We start from the raw sequence: 17,499 nt of genomic DNA on the forward strand, positions 1-17,499 counted from the left end.
CTGACTGGTAGGTTAGCTTGCTGCTGGGTCCTGGCTGATTGGGACTGAGTGAGATGGGCCAAACACGCCCATGTGTCCCTCCCTGGCTGGCCAACCTCCCGTGTCTCTCCCTGGCCCTGATTGTGCACCAGTGGGGTCACCTCGGCCTGGCCTGTGCCCTCTCGCAATCTGGGACCGTCGGGGGATGTTGGAGAGCTGGTTTCGGCCTGATCCCCCAGACCAGGCTGAGGGATCCACTGGTGCATGAATTCGTGCACCGGGCCTCTACTAGTATTTTAAATTAGTACTTCACTCTCTTTTGAACATGGGAGTACTTTTTAAATATTAAAAATTATAAAGCCTTAGGTGAGAGTAGATTGTGACAAAATACATAGTGCCCCTAACTACTAGGAATTCAGTAACACTTTTTATGTTTTCTTAATCATAGTAACATTTCTATGCAATTGAAAAGTAGTATGTACATTGAATGCACAATACATACTAATTTTTTCTAAAGGTCACACTTAAAGTATACATGGATACATTTGAGCTCCCAGTGAGCACACAACACATAATTTGGGAACCACTACTCTAATCCATTGTTTCTGTCATGTTGTATAAAGGTACAGTCTGATTCCCTTCCTCTTTTTCCTCCTTACTGTCTTAACCCATAGAAACAAGATGGCAAAGATATTTTTAATTGCTTTTTATTGCTTTGATCATCAATATTTGATTAAATCAGAAACTTTTTTGTGTGTGTTTCATTTTCTACTTTATACTGGTACAAGATGATGCTAGTTTAAACATTTATGTATAGGTTATTTAATTTCTTTTCTTATTTTAAAAAAGTATATTTTTATTGATTTCAGAGAAGGGAGAAAAGGGAAACATCAATGATGAGAGAGAATCATTGGTCAGCTGCCTCCTCCAGGCCCACACTGGGCATCAAACCCGCAATCCAGGCATGTGCCCTGACCAGGAATTGACCTCTGTTCACAGGTCCACACTCAACCACTTAGATACTCTGGCGGGGCTCCTTTTTAAATTCTTTTATTAGAGTGAAGAGAGGGGAGAAAACAGAGAAACCTCAGTGTGAGGCGGACACATCAATTGGTTGCCTCCTGCATACACCCAACTGGGCTGGGGATCCAACCTGCAACCTAGGTAGGTACCCTTGACTGAGAATCGAACCCGAGACAGTTTGGTGCATGGGCCGATGCTCCAACCACTGAGTTGCACCGTCCAGGGCTCTCATATTTTTGTATGTATAATTAGTGGGTTTTAACTTCATAAAGGAACCAGTAAATAGTTAATTGTAGCAATGTGAAATAATCACAATGGTGTTTTTCTGTTAAAATGTTATGTAGTTCCTTTTTCTGTAGTGATATATATTGGTGTTCTCAGTGAGGATTTTCCTTCTTCAAAAAACTATTAGCTTGGCCAGCCGGTGTGGCTCAGTGGTTGAGCATACCCAGACCTGTGAACCAGGAGGTCACAGATCGATTCTGTCAGGGCACATGCCCGATTGTGGGCTCAAACTCCAGTATGGGGCTTGCAGGAGCAGCCCATCAAGATTTCCCTCTCATTATTGATGTTTCTCTCTCCCCTTTCCTTCCTCTCTCTGAAATCAATAAAAGCATATTAAAAAAAAAACAACTATTAGCTTGAAAATATGTTGTCTACAGTTGATTTTAGAAACATACTGTTTGATTAATCTAGAATGTTGTGGAAACTTTGAAGCGGTTTGACTCTTATTGGAAAGGGCCCTTTTAACCTAGACTTCGAATGTTTTTATAAAGAAGTATTTGGGATTTTGGAAGATCGTAAGAGAACCCATGAGTTTCCATTCCTTTATTAGTTATTTCTAGGCATTGTCTGTTTTATGTAGTTCTTGAATATGCTCTGAATTTGTATTGAATGTTAGTCATTGACAGAAATGCAAAGCCTTTTTTTTAAGATTTGTCATTGACACTCTTCCCTTAGCATCTCTTCAGTAATAATCTATGGATCCTTGAGAACTGGAGGAAAACCCATCATTTTTTCATGCCATAGATTAATATTAAGTTACAATAGGGAATATTATAATAATGGATTTTTTTCCATCCTTTCAGGTTTGAAAGTATTCTTGAAGGGCTGTTTGGACCTGCATTTTTAAAAGATCTCAGTTTATTTAAAGGTATTCAAAATATTTTTTGTTATTTTAAAAATCATCCTGGTGACATGATACCTTGGTGATTTAAGCCTGTGTCTTCTCCTTTTATTCACAGTTTCGTGGGTTAAAGCTATATCAATGTAAGCATCTTTTTGTGTTTAGTTAATAATGCAAAATATATGTATGAATAAGGTATATTAACTAGTGAGCAGTTATTATTAAGATTTTACATAAATAGGAACCTGTCTACTATTAAGTAAAGAAATTTTTGTTAATATTTTTGACATTCTTATTTGTTTCCTGAAAAATCCTCATTTGTGACTATTAATTTGTTATTCCTACTATTTTTGCAGACTGTGAACCTGAAAGCATTTCTGATTGGACTTTTGATGAAAATTGTCTATTCTGTTGCTTGAGAAGAGATAAAGTAAAGGTAACCAAGAAACTCAATGAAACTTGTCTAGTGCATTTTATAGTTTTTATGTTTTCAAAATTTGATTACTTTGGTGAAGACCTGTAGGAAAAGAAAGGTATGAGCCTGTATCTATATATATAAAAGGCTAAGTGACCGGCCAACTGGCTGGTATGTATGACACACACTGACCACCAGGGGGCAGACGCTCAATGCAGGAGATGCCGAGCTGCAGTGACTTGGCACCCCAGAACCAGAGAAGTGGGAGCCTGACTCCTCATGGGGCTGCACAATTCCGCCTTTGGCCGTGGGTCATGTTGTTGCTGGGGCACTGTCGCCCAGAATCTGGTTTACTGCTGAGCTGCGGTGACTGCAGACGCCCTTCTTGCTGTGGCACAGTGCTGCCCCAGGTGCAGCTGGTGGGGAGGGACCAAGAGAGGCTGGCTCCAGGGTGTGTTCAGCCCATCTCACCCAGTCACGCTCCACTGGCCACCTTCTAATCAATTTATTTTCAATGTGCACAAATCCGTGCACCGGACCACTAGTCCTATATAATAAAGAGGGAGTATGCAAATTGACCATCACGCTGTCACAAAGATGGCGGTGTCCAGTCCCCTCAGCCCCGCCGGAGTCCCCAGTCCTTTTAGCTCCGCCGGGGGGGCAGGTGGTAGTGCGTGGTGTGGCGGGTCCTTGCGCCTGCCGCCGGAGTCCCACAGTCTTTTCAGCCCAGCCGGGGGGGCATCTGGTGCACGGTGCGGCCAGACCCGCCCTCAGCCCCCCAGCCGTCCAGGGCTGGCCCAAGGCGTAGGCAAGCCTCGGATGTCAGCTGCCCAGCCGCCCAGGGCCGCCTGAGGCTCACATAACCAGAGCCGGCGGAGACTTGCACTGCTGGCAGTAGCAGCAGCAGAGGTGTGATGGGGGTGTCGCCTTCCCCTGATCGCCGGGTCACCTCCCACCCCTGAGGGCTCCCGGACTGTGAGAGGGGGCAGGCCGGGCTGAGGGACTGCCCCCTCCAGTGCATGAATTTTCATGCACCGGGCCTCTAGTTTATTTATAAAAGATTTGATAGTAACTCAGTTTGCAATTTAGTGTTTCTAGTCTGCTGATTAGCCTTTTGAGAAATCTATAGTCCAGCATGTGTTGCTTTTATTCATAGAGTTCACTAGGCAGAACAACTGACTGGGTGTCAGTTAATTATTCTGCCTAGTTATTTATTTTAAATATGAAGTGTATGGTAATTCAAGTAATGGGAGTCATTTGGACAAAAAGAATAGCAACATGGATCTGGATCAAGTAACTACTAATTTATGTAGATTTATGATAGATTGTGATTTATTCTTTAGTATAAGATGTTTCTTCATAATATTTGAGTATGATTGCTTTTTGTATTAAACTGCAGAAATTGGCTGTAGCTTTGGGTTTGTGTTTTGTTCTGTATTAAATAAAAACATAAATAGAATTTTGGTTTAAAAACATTTCAGTTGTTGGAAAAATTTATTAGTAATGGTTTTTTGTCTTATGTTTCTTTTCATGGTACTTCTGTTCCCAGTTTTAAAGCTTTGGAAACATTTTTAATTCCTTCCTCTGCCTTGTACATGTCTAACTTTACCAGATTATATCAGTTGTTCCCTCACCAGATTTCATCCCCTCCCCCACCCCACCGCCTTTCATCATTGTACTTCAAGCTTTTAGCATTATTTCTGAACTCCTGAAATAGCATGATTCGTCCCTCAGTTGTCTTCAGTCTGTTAAACACTGCTACAGCCTTGACCCTCACCCCTCCGTAGTGTGGGAATGTGACCCTATACTGAGTCTCCAGTGATTTTCTCGTTGTCTTCTGGGTACATTAGCCTAACACTCAGTGACTCAGTACCCTCCACAGTTCATTTTTCTTTCTAATGCTGTGTCCCACTCGTGTTCTATATATTTTTCTTTTAGCTAAACTGGTCTGATAATTTGTATTAAACAACACGCTTTTACTATTTGGACTACAGCATTGCACGCCTGTTATTCTCAATAGCTTGAATCCCCTTGCTCTTACTCTTGCCTAAGCCCCTCCTTTCCTATGAATGGCAAACCTTTGCTCTTACTGCTGTTTCAACCCTTCACGCTGTTGCAGTAAATATGATCTATACCAATTATTTGTCATTTGCTATTCAGTATTATTTTGTCCATCCTTTTCTGTGTTTGAATCTTGTATTCCTGATTATATTGTCAATCTCTGAAGACTGTGAGCCATGTTGTATGCTTCTTTTTACCCTTCCATGTAGCCTTTACCGCCATTGTTGACAAGTGCATTAAAATCTGAAAGCAGGTTTAATAGCTTCTTACTGTTCTTTTGTGGCATCTTTTTTTCTGCTACTACATGAAAAAGTTGTTGTGACTATTCATGGTGGTCTGTTTTCATTGAATTAATGAGGAGTGTTTTGAAATTTAGTGTGGTTTGAAAAAGACCAGAAAATTAAGCAACCGCCAGTGAAGTTGAAGTTCATAATTTTAAACTGTGTGTGTTTGTGTTGGTATGTTGACTATTTACTGAGCAAGTCATTTAAATTAATAAGTGTTTTGGTAGAATAGAAATAGCAACTATTAGTTACCTTTTTTTCAGGGTGGTATTGAGCAGAAAGCCCTTCTATGTTTAGTAGTTGAGTACAGTACATTCTTGTAATGTGATTGAGTTTTCCATTGCTATATGAGGATGAAATATTGACAATATTTTTAGAAGAAAATACATAAATAGCAAAGTATGGAATCCTGTAGTATTTAAAACAGCTGTTCTACAATTTTTAGTTGGTTTTCTAATTAGAATATTTCCAGTTGACAACACATTTAGTTTTGGGAAAGATGTTTTTCGCCCTTAGACACTTCACTACCTGTACTTGGTTTATTTATTTATTTTTTTCAGAGACAGCCATAACATTTATAATGGAAAATAGGAAGAGAAAGAGCCTAGCCCTAGCTGGTTTGGTTCAGTGGATAGAGTGTTGGCCTGCGGACCCTAGGGTCCCTGGTTCGATTCCAGTCAAGGGCATGTACCTCGGTTGCAGGCTCCTCTCCGGCCCGGGCCCTGGTCGGGGCACATGCAGGAGGCAACCAATCAATGTGATTCTCTCACATTGATATTTCTGTCTTTCCCTCTTTCTTCCTCTTTCTCTAAAAATCAATGGGAAAATATCAGGTGAGGAGAGAGAGAGAGAGAGAGAGAGAGAGAGAGAGAGAGAGAGAGAGAGAGGAGAGAGAGAGAGAGAGAGAGAGAGGAGAAAAGAAAGAGCCTAGGAAATGAATTGTCAAGCATCTATCTTTAGTTTTGTTAGATTTAAAGTGATTGTGCTGGGACTCTGCAGGCACTTGGAGCATTTCATCTGAGAAGGACTGTACTCCACTGGCTTGAGGCTTGCACTTTAAGGCTGCTTTAGGATTCCAAAAAAAAGGAAATATCTGGAGGGTATGGTAACAGCCAATAGGTGGCAGCAGAGCATGCTGTTGGAATCTTGTGTGAGGTTGGTATGATGAGAAAATCTAGATAATGTTTGGAAAACTGTTAGAAATATTTGATATTTGGGAAAGAGGAGGGAGCTGAGCATTTTTTTAGTTATTTGACTTTTTAGTAGATACTGAAACTGTTAAAATGGATAAAAAATATATACTAGTATTATTTATATTTTTTAAAAATGTAGGTGAAAAATACAAATTCACTTCTTAGGAAAACAGAACCAGGGATTCACCTACAGATTAATAAAACAATTGTTGGTTTGCACTTCAGGATCCTGCAACAGTTAGAAAATACAGTTGACTCTTGAACCACACAGGTTTGAATTGCGTGGATCTACTTATATGTGTATTTTTTTCATTAAAGACCTATACTGTGTGTGATCTGTGATTGGGAGTCCACTGACTATATGCATTGATCTACATCATTTTATATAGAGGACTTAAGCATCTGTGCATTTTGATATTTATCAGAAGGAGAAGCATCCTGAAACCAATTCCCTGCAGATACCAAGAACAACTTAAGTTTGAGGGGAGTAAAAAGTTATACATGGATTTTTGACTCTGCCAGTGGGTCGGTACCCCTAACTCCTGTGTTCAAAGGTCAACTGTATAATTTTTAAGGGAAAGATAACTTACATCTTTTGAGCATCTACTATGTGCCTGTTACTTATATTTGTTCCCATTTAATTCTCACAACAATCCTATAAAGTTGATTAAAGTCATCTGTTTTATAAATAAAGAAATAGGAAGGTTAAGGGTGACTAAATTATGGGCAAAGTCAAATACCTGGGACTTGATTCGTGTTTTTAGAAAACATGCATTTTGATAACAAAGCTAGGAACAGGAATATGGAAAATGGAGAGCAATAATTAAGGACGTAGAATTGCTCAGTTTGAAAGAGTGGGAGAATATAAGTGTAAATGGACATGAGTTTATTTTAGATAGACACTCATCTGTGTAAGAATCTCTTAGTAAGTGAATGCCTGCCTACCTGCCTGGCTTACTGTTTTCTTTCTTTTCTGTTTGTTGGGCACATAGTAGGCACTCAGTAAAATATTTACTAAACTAGTGACCCAGCGTGTGAAATCGCGTGAGACCTGGGACCCCCGAGTCCCGCCAGCGCTGCAGGACTCCCCGGAGTCCCGCTGGCGCCTCCCGGCGGCGCTGGCTGGACCCAGAGTCAAGTCCCCGCCCACCTGCACGTGCCTCACTGCGCACGTACCCCACCCGCGCGTGCCTTGCCACGCACTCACGACGCACGCAGCCTCCTGGTGACCGGTCTTTGGTCGTTACAGCATTATATCCGCAAGGTTTTTATTATATAGACTAGAGGCCCGGTGCACGAAATTCATGCATGGAGTGGGGGGGTCCCTCAGCTCGACCTGTACCCTCTCAATCTGTGGGATCGGGCCTAAACTGGCAGTTGGACATCCCTCTCGCAATCTGGGACCTCTGGCTCCTAACCACTCACCTGCCTGCCTGCCCTAACCACTCTGCCGGCCTGATCCCCCTAACTGCTCTCCTCTACCAACCTGATCCCCCTAACTGCCCTACCCTCTTGGCCTGATCCCCCTAACTGCCCTCCCCTGCCAGCCTGATCCCCTTAACTGCCCTCCCCTGCCAGCCTGGTCACCCCTAACTGCCATTCTTCTCTATTTACTTCCACTGTTTTAATATCTATCTACCTACCTGCCTAATTATTGACTATCATTTATCTTTTTTCTTTTCTGACTCCTACTTTTAAAATCTGTCCCCAGTACACAACTATACTTGATTTTCATTATAGCACCTACAGTTCACTCATACATCCTCTTTCCTTCTTTAACGCTGTTCTCTACTGACTCCTTTGTAAAGTTCTTCCCTCCCTCCTTCCCTTCTTTCTCATCTTCCCCCCTCCTCCCTCACTCTTTTACTCTTTTACAGGCTAATTAAAAATTCTGTGCTTTTAGTCCTGTCTTAGTACTGACTTCTTTCCTCTCTGGGACCTGTAGCCGCCTCTGTTTGGGCACTCGGGCCCCTCTCGCACCGGCTTTGAGGGGCCGAGCGAAGAAGCAGCAGTGTCTTGCCCTCCGAAGCCCGCGCCTCCCCCCTCTGAGTTGGGGAGGGTCCAGCCGGCCCAGGTCGGCGTCCATCACTGAGACCGCTGCTTTACATGGGCGCATGTGTGCATTCATGTGTGCGCAAGGCTTTTCTCCAGTTGAGTGCTGAAGTGGGGGGACGCGGAGGCCTTTCCCACCCCCCGGCATGCTCACTCCCATGCCTTGAGCGGCTCTCTGTCTGCTCCCCCCGGAATTCGCAGGCGAAGGGCGTGCTTGCGCAGGCACATTCGGGACCCGGCGTGTTCTCAGGGGGTGTTCCGCCCAGGATGCGAGTCCCCATCTGGGTTGGAATGGGCAGATGAATAGATGGACGGCTGGAGAAAGCCGTGGCAGCTTCCCTTTGGTGTGAGGGTCGCCTGTTGTCTCCACGGTGGTGGGGCCGGGGCCGCATGGCGGGAGGAGGCTTCGAGGCTGTGCGCTTGGGAGGATTGGCCGGTGTCCTTGGCGTCGCAGGGCCGCCCTGTGTGTCTGTGGTGGTGGGATCCCCGCGCTGTTTACCCGGTGGCCCGTCCAGGTCCGGTGCCTTACCTCGACATCCACTCTCTGTCGTCGCACCCTGGCCCTTCGTTCGTGTTGGGTCCACACCCTCTCGATTTGCGTGCAGGACCCTTCCCGGGGATCACCGGCGATGCGCGCACCCACTGGTTGGCGTGCCCCGAGAACCGGCCTTCTGCCATGCGTGTGTCGTCCCTCAGCCCCCCCCCCCCCCCGCCTTAGTGGGGGGGTTGGTGGTGTCCCCGGGCAGAGTGCTCTCAGATGGGGCGTGGTGTCACAGGGGTGTTTGTCAGGCACGTGCACTCGGGAGAGAAAGAGGACTCCGGCACCGGGGGGGCAGGGAAGTGAGCTGCATGCAAGTCCCCCCACTGCGCGCGCAGCCTCCTGTTGGTCTGTCAATATGCAAATTGGTCGTTACTGTGACATCGTTAGGACCAATTTGCATATTACCTCTTTATTATATAGATGAGTAACTAAAAAGTCAGGAGGCTTACTATACTGGAGAATTATAATATTTTTAAAAAATATTTTTGATTGAAAAAAATAATAAAAAAATATTTTTGATTGATTTCAGAGAGGGAGAGAGAGAGAAACATCAGTGATGAGAGAGAATCATCTATCGGCTGCCTCCTGCACACCCCACACTGGGGATTGAACCCACAACCAGGGCATGCTGGGAATCGAGCCGCGACCTTCTGGTTCATAAGTCACTGCTTAACTACTGAGCCACATCAGCTGGGCAGAATTATAATATTAATAGCTAACTATTTTGAGTGCTTACATGTGCCAAGCATATTTACTCGTGTCTTTTATATGTTTTTTTAGCCTTTCAAAAATAATTTTAGGTTTATAAATCACTTGTAAAAATAATTCCTGTATGCCCTTTACTCAGAGTCCCCAAATGTTAACATCTTATGTAACCACCCTACAGTTATAAAAGTAAGGAAATTAACATTGATGCAATACTATTATCTAATCTGCACACCTTTTGAAATTTGCCAGCTATCCCAATAATGTCATTTTTCTGGTCCAGGATCCAATCTAGCTCATGTTTTGTATTTAGTTGTCATGCCTCTAATCTCCTTTAGTCTACGATGGTTCTGTTTTTCTTTACCTTTCATAATATTGACACTTTAGAAGAATACTGGCAAAATGATTTGTAGCGTGCTCCTCAATTTAGGCTTGTTTAATGACTCCTCATTATTAAATTCCACTTAAGCATTTTTTGGCAAGAATTTCACAGAATTGATGTGGTGTCATCCTTAGTGCTCTATATCAGGAAGCATATGGTTGATGTTTACTTTAATCACTTAGTTAAGGTGGTGTCTGCCAGTTTTTTCTCATGTAAGGTTTCTGTTTTTTCCCCCCGTTGTACTTAGAAGGTATCTTGTGGTGAAGCACTTGGAGATTTGGTAAATATCTTTTTGTCATCATACTAGTTTCTCCTCCATTATCAGTAATTTTAGCATCCATTGATGAATCTTGCTTGAAAAACTTAACTGTGGTAATGATTAATGATGATTTCCTATTTCTTATGCCTCTATTAGTTGCAATTCTTCTATAAGGAAGAGCTTTCCCTTCTCCATTTATGTGTTTATTTGTTTACCTACTAGTATAGACTCGTGGATTCTTATTTCATTCTATGGACTATAATTCATTACAGTTATTTTTTTAGTTTACATTATCCTAGATTTGGCTATTGAGAGCCCTTTCGGGTTGGCTCCTTATCTTTTTTGACATGTTTCTATAGTTTGTTTTTAGCACTTGCTTATTTTTTTGGCACCAAAAAAATGTTCCAGGCTTATTTTTGCTTTTCCTGTCCCAAACCTGGATTTCTTCAAGGAACCCTAGTTTCTTTATTTGGAGAGTTGTATAAGAAAGCAAAGTTTGGGCTAGTGATGGCGAACCTATGACACGCGTGTCAGCACTGACACGCGTAGCCATTTCTGATGACACGCAGCCGCATGCCGAGGATGAAACATTTGCTGCTCCTGAGGATGAAACATTTGTGACTAGAGTCTTGGAGTTAGTTTTTTCCTCAAAGTGACACACTACCCGAGTTATGCTCAGTTTTTTGGTGAAGTTTGACACACCAAGCTCAAAAGGTTGCCCATCACTGGGGGCACTGGGTGTATTCATTGCTTCTAAGTCACCATGCTGTGTCCCCTGGACTTATTTTAAAACTGAAAGTTTGTACCTTAAAGATTACCCTCGCCCTAACTGGTTTGGCTCAGTGGATAGAGCATCGGCCTGCGGACTGAAGGGTCCCAGGTTCGATTCCAGTCAAGGGCATGTACCTTGGTTGTGGGCACATCCCCAGTAGGGAGTGTGCAGGAGGCAGCTGATCGATGTTTTTAACTCTCTATCCCTCTCCCTTCCTCTCTGTAAAAAAAATCAATAAAATATGTTTAAAAAAATAAAAGGATTACCCTCATCCATTTTGCACGCCCATCATGGCAACCACCAATTCATTATCTGCATCTATGAGTAGGTTTGTTTGTTTTCAGATTCCACATGTGAGATCATAAGTTTTTTGCCTTTCTGTCTTGACTTATTTCACTTAGCATAATGTTCTCAAGTTTCATCCATGTTGTCACAAATAGCAAGACTTTTTTTTTATGGTTGAATAATATCCCTGTGTTGTGTGTGTGTGTAGATAGATAAAAAACATTTTCCTTATCTATTCATCTATCTGTGGACACTTAGGTTGCTTACATATTTTGGCTATTGTAAAGAATGCTGCAGTGAACATGGCAGGGGGGGTTCATATATTTTTTTGAGTTAGTGTTTTTGTTCCCTTCAGATAAATACCCAGAAGTGGAATTGCTGAATCATATGGTATTTCTATTTTTAACTTTTTGAGAAAGTTCCGTATTCTTTTCCACAGTGACTGCACTAATTTACCTTCTCATCAACAGTTCACAATGGTTCCCTTTTCTCCACATCCTAGCCAACACTTATCTATATATATAAAACCCTAATATGCAAATAGACCGAACAGCTGAACAACCGGTCGCTATGATGTGCACTGACCACCAAAGGGCGCGTGGGAACATGGCGGGCGTCAGCAGCAGGCGGCAGAGTGCGGAACATGGCGGGCATCAGCCATGGCGGGATGGTGGAGCAGGTGAGCAGGGGTGCCAGACCAAGGCGGGACGCTGGTCACTGTCATTGGGGTGAGCCTCTGGTGGTTACTGAAAATTCTTTGCTCCCGCACACCACGGTCCCACCCGGCACTTGCACCTGCTGCCGGCGCTGGCCCTGCTTGCACCCGCTGCCGATGCTGGCACCACCACTCGCACCCGCTGCTGGTGCCCAGCGCTGGCCCTGATCACTCGGTGCTGTCAGCATGTACCGGCCCCAGTCGCCCCTTAGGGCTTCTCTACCTCCCCCTGCTCCTGAGGGGCAATTGGGGCTGGCAGCCACCTCTCACACCCATTGCCGGTTATGGCCCTGCTCGCACCCGCTGCTGGTGCCAGAGCCGCTGCTTGCACCCACTACCAGTGCCATCCCCACTCGCACTCGCAGCTGGTGCCGGAGCCACCGCTTGCACCCACTGCCAGCACTGTCAGCGGGTACAAGTGGCGGCTGCTGGCTCCAATCGCCCCTGGGGGCTTCTCCACTGCCCCCTGCTCCTGAGGGGCAATCAGGGCAGCTGCTGCATGCACCCACTGATGGCACCAGCCCCGCTCGCATCCACCACTGGTGTTGGCCCCAATCGCTCTGTGTTTCAGTGGGTGCAAGCAGGGCTGGTGCCATCAGCACGTGGGAGCAGAGGCAGTGGTAGTGGGGCTGCCGACAGACAGGGGACCGGGGGCCATGGCATGATGGGCCGAGACCCGCCCCTGTGCCCACCGCAACCTTGCGGCCCACAGTTCCTTTTAAGGTGCACAAATTCATGCACTGGCCCCTAGTTGATAATAGCCATTCTAACAGGTGTGAGCTGATATCTCATTGTGGTTTTGATTTGTATATCTCTGATGATGAGTGATGTTGAGTGCCTTGTACCTATTGGCCATCTGTATGTTATCTTTTGAAAATTTATTCAGATTGTCTTTTTTTTTTCTTTCTTTTGAAGAATAGTTTATTTGATCATTAAAATAAAACACCTGCTGAGACCGGTTTGGCTCAGTGGATAGAGCGTCGGCCTGCGGACTCAGGGGTCCCAGGTTCGATTCCGGTCAGGGGCGTGTGCCTTGATTGCGGGCACGTCCCCAGTGGGGGGTGTGTGTGCAGGAGGCAGCTGATCGATGTTTCTCTCTCATCGATGTTTCTAACTCTATCCCTCTCTCTTCCTCTCTGTAAAAAATCAATAAAATATATTTTAAAAAAATAATAAAAAAATAAAACACCTACCTAATAAAAGAGTAACATGCTAATTGACTGTACCTTCATGACGCCCACCAGCCAATCAGGAGCGAGTATGCAAATTAACCCAACAAAGGTGGCGGGTTAATATGCATAAGCAGGCGCCGAGTGGCTGGGGGCGGGGCAAGGCAGGACACAGGTTTTCGCACAACCCCAGCTACTCCAGGGCCTCTGAGCAGCGTGGGAAGGCGGAAAGGTGGCTCCGGGCTGGAGCGGAAAGGCGGCTCTGGCCATAGTGAAGGCAGTGCCAGCAGCCAGGGGAAAGAAGGCTCATTCTTGCATGAATCTTCATGCATCGGGCTTCTAGTATTCTTTTTTTTTTTTTTTTTACAGAGTGCAAGGGAGAGGGAGAGAGAGTTAGAAACATCGATGGGAGAGAAACATCGATCAGCTGCCTCCTGCACCCCCCCCCCCCCACTGGGGATGTGCCCACAACCAAGGTACATGCCCTTGACTGGAATCGAACCCGGGACCCTTGAGTCTGCAGGCCGACACTCTATCCACTGAGCCAAACTGGTTTCGGCCTAGTATTCTTAATAAATTCTAATTTTCAAAAAAACCCCAGTGGTACATCTACACAATGGAATGCTATGCTGCTGTAAAAAGGAAGGAACTCCTACCATTTGCAACAGCATGGATGGACCTAGAGAGCATATGCTAAGCAAAATAAGTCAGTCAGAAAAAGATAAATATTACATGATATCACTCATTTGTGGAATCTAATGAACAACATAAACTGATGAACAAAAACAGATCCAGAGACAGAGAAACATTGATCAGATGCTCAAACCTCAGAGGGAAGGTAGGGGTGGATGGGGATAAGAGGGAGAGATGAAAGGACTTGTATACATGCATATAAATATAACCAATGGACACAGATACTGGGGGGTGAGGGCATGAGTGGGGGGGGGCAATAGTGGGGTAAGGACACATATGTAATACCTTAATCAATAAAGAAAAAAAATGTCTACAGAACCTAAGGCCCCCGATCCTCCACCTCTGGTGTGGGAAGGCTCATCAACTAGAGAAAATGGGGCTAACAGTCCTTTTACAAAAGGTCTCCTTAATGCTTTGTCTGAAAATTATCACATGACGCCTTGGGACTGGCAGATTTTAGCTAAAACGACTTTAGACGCCAGTCAATGCTATGGAGAACAGAATATGATAAGATCTGTGAACAGCAGGCTGAGATCTAGGCCACATCTGGCTGTAAGTCCCAGACAGTGGAAAACATCTGAAAGATCCAATTAAGTCTTGTTTATGTGTTATGTGCACTTGTAAATATTGTATATATGAGTGTTGATTGTGGTTTTATCTGTCTTTGTTGTTTGGTTTAATTTGTTTATTGTTAGTCTATTAAGCAGGCCTCTGATTTATCTTCATAGAAAAAAAAACAGTAGGTAGTCAGGACCATTACTGACTTTCCCCAGAGCAAACAGAATGTGGGGATGGGGAGAAAGAAAAAAAAAAAGAATAGTTTATTAAGTGAGTCTATCATTTCTTTCTGGCCATGGGTATAGGTCTCACTTCTTTTGTTCAAATCCAGTGTAATATTCCCCCCTGAGCCCATTGTGTTTTCTTCTAAAGGTTTTAGAGTTTTAGGTCTTTGGTCCATTTTGAGTTGATTTTTATATATGGTATAAGGTAAGGATCCAACTTCATGCTTATGCATATGGATATTCAGATCTCTCCGCATCATTTATTAGAAAAGAATGTCTTTGCTCCTGGCACCCTTATCAAAAATCATTTGACTATTTATGTCGGGGTTTATTTCTGGGCTCTCTATTCTATTCCATTATTCTATGTGTCTGTCTTCTTGCCATAATCATAATTGTTTTGATTACTGTAGTTTTGTAATTAGTTTTAAAATTAGGAAGTGTGGTATCTCCAATTTTGTTTGCATTTTCAAGATTGTTTTGGCTCTTTGTGGTCCCTTGAAATTCCATATGAATTTTAGGATGGATTTTTTTTTTTCTGAAAAAAAAATGTCATTGGGATTTTGATAGGGGTTGCATTAAATCTGTAGATCATTTTGGGTAGTATTGACATCTTAACAAAATTAAGTCTTTGCCTATTGCTTATATTTTTTGTTTTAAAAATTTCTTCAGTTTCTTATTTCTAAAGTTAAAATCAACAACTATGTATTTCACTGTTGGTAGTATGTCAAAAGTGCCAGCTACTGGTGATTGAATTATTTCAAGTGATTAAAAAGATGTTTTAGCCACAGATGCTATTTTCAAGAAATTTATAGTGCAGTGGAGGAAGTTAGAAATATATACATATCCTATATAATAAAAGCCCAGCAACCATAATGGCAGAACAACCACTCGACCAGTCTCTATGAGGTGCACTGAACACCTCTTGGTCTCTTTCCCCAGCCGGCAGGCTCCAATCACCCGATGGCGAACGGGGACCCAGGGTGGGTGGCAGGGGATGTGGGAGGCGCCAGGCCAAGACCCCCACGGTGGGGGCGGGGCAGTGAGCAGGCAGGATCAGCTGACCTCTCGGTCCCTCCCCCCTGGCTGTCAGGCTCTGATTGCCTGATGGCAAACTGGGAACCTGGGTGGGTGGCAGCGGGGGGCGGGGCCAGATGCCGGCAGCCAGAGAAGATGGCCCTGATCGCAGGCTAGGCCTAGGGACCGTACCCGCGCACAAATTTTGTGCGCCGGGCCTCTAGTCCTATATAATAAAGAGGTGATATGCAAATTAACCTTCACACCCTCACAAGATGGCTGCCTATGACCCGGCCGGCAGGGGGTTAGTGAGGGACAACCAAACGACTGAACAAGCAAGGCTGTGTGGGGCCACCAGGCCAGCGTGGAGGCCATAAGGGGTGACCAGGTTGGCGGCAGGGGGGAGGTGGCAGTTGGGAGGCGATTAGGCTGGTGGAGGGGTAGTAAGGGGTGACCAGGCCGGCGGGGCGGAAGTTAGGAGCAACCAGGCCAGCAGGGAGGGGGCCATTGGGGACGACCTGGCTGGCAGCGGGGGGCATTTAGGGGCGACCAGGCAGGCAGGCAGGTGAGCAATTAGGAGCCAGCGGTCCAGGATTGTGAGAGGGATGTCTGACTGTCGGTTTAGGCCCGATCTCCGGGATCGGGCCTAAACCGGCAATCGGACATCCCCCAAGGGGTCCCGGATTGGAGAGGGTGCAGGCTGGGCCGAGGGTACCCCTCCATTCCCCTTCACAAATTTTGTGCACTGGTCCTCTAGTATAAATATAATAAGGATAATAAAACCCCTGCTGTCAGAGCAGTATGAAGTGCTGTAGGAGTTTTGTAAAAGGCAAGATTACCCTCAACTAGGCTTTATAATACTATTGCCTCAAATATGCAGTTGGATATCATTGGGCATCTATGTGTACATCCAGAGTCACTATGAAGAACAGATAGATACTCAGGAAGTCTTCTGATTGAGATTGGGTTGTGGATGAGAATTGAGATAGTATAAACTTTTAATTTCTAAACACTGGAAGGATATAAAAAACCATTGCTATTGACTGTGGGGTTGGCTTGCATTTGTCTTTTAATATTCATAACAATTTGTACATGTATAATGTAAGAAAAGCTATAACAGCAAATGCTGATTATAGAGACTGGTGAGTTAAAGATAATGTTAGTAAGAGTCACTTTGCCACTTACACTTTAGGCTTTATTTTCATCAACAGTAACAGCAATTAGATATATTGAGTCATTCATGGCCCATTTGTTGTGCATTTTGAATACCATATTTAATTCTTGATGTGCATTCAGACTTCAACTTTTATTATTTTCTTACGAGAAGCCCGATGCACGAAGATTCGTGCAAGAATGGGCCTTCCTTTCCCTGGCTGCCGGGACGGCCTTTCCGCTACGGCCCCCGGAGCTACCTCTCTCCTCTCCGGCCCCGCCTTCCCACGCTGCCCAGCTGAGTGGCTGAGGAGGTGCAGAACGCCTGCGTCATCGCCATGGTGACGATGCAAGCTCCCCGCCCCCAGCTGTTTGGTGACTGTGTATGCAAATTAATCCACCATCTTTGTTGAGTTAATTTGCATACTCACTCCTGATTGGTTGGTTGGTGTTGTGAAGGTATGGTCAATTTGCATCTTTCTCTTTTATTAGTGTATATTCTTTAATTTGATGATTTGCTTAACAAAATTTAAGGTAACATTGACATACAGTAAAAATTGCGTTAAGCACAGTTCATATTTGTTAATGTAAAAAGTAGTAATTGACATGGAGTAAGAAGGTTTCCTTTTACATCACTGACCTTAAAGAGTATGAGCATTTTAAATGGTGGAGCCATTTTTCCTAAGATTTGCCAGCATTTAAAATAAAAAGATGTCGGAGAGTGGCATTTAAATCAATGAGTTGCATCTTGTCTGTTCTTTTTAGTTCATTGCTTGAAATGTCAGTAAGTCATGGGCAGCAGACTTGGCTGTAGCTATATGCCCATGATCTACTCAGGTAGGCCTTTATAACGGAGTTATTATAAGCCCTGCATACATACACATGCTTTTGATTCTC

General features: G+C 44.2%; 1 protein-coding gene across 12 annotated transcripts in view; it reads left to right on the top strand.

Moving 5' to 3' along the window:
• Positions 1-17,499, top strand: part of LCOR (ligand dependent nuclear receptor corepressor) — a 126,982-nt gene that overhangs the window by 49,205 nt on the left and 60,278 nt on the right. For 6 of the 12 annotated variants that reach the window (XM_079793480.1, XM_079793482.1, XM_079793483.1 and 3 more), the window contains one exon: positions 2,485-2,564. In XM_079793480.1, the coding sequence (XP_079649606.1) occupies positions 2,485-2,564 (80 nt within the window). Of the gene's footprint in view, positions 1-2,088; positions 2,156-2,484; positions 2,565-17,499 lie in introns of those variants that run through there. The other 6 variants (XM_079793481.1, XM_079793476.1, XM_079793479.1 and 3 more) reach the window with 3 other exon arrangements.

This window comes from Cnephaeus nilssonii (genome assembly GCF_951640355.1).
Source record: "Cnephaeus nilssonii genome assembly, chromosome: 16".
Taxonomy (NCBI): Eukaryota; Metazoa; Chordata; class Mammalia; order Chiroptera; family Vespertilionidae; genus Cnephaeus; species Cnephaeus nilssonii.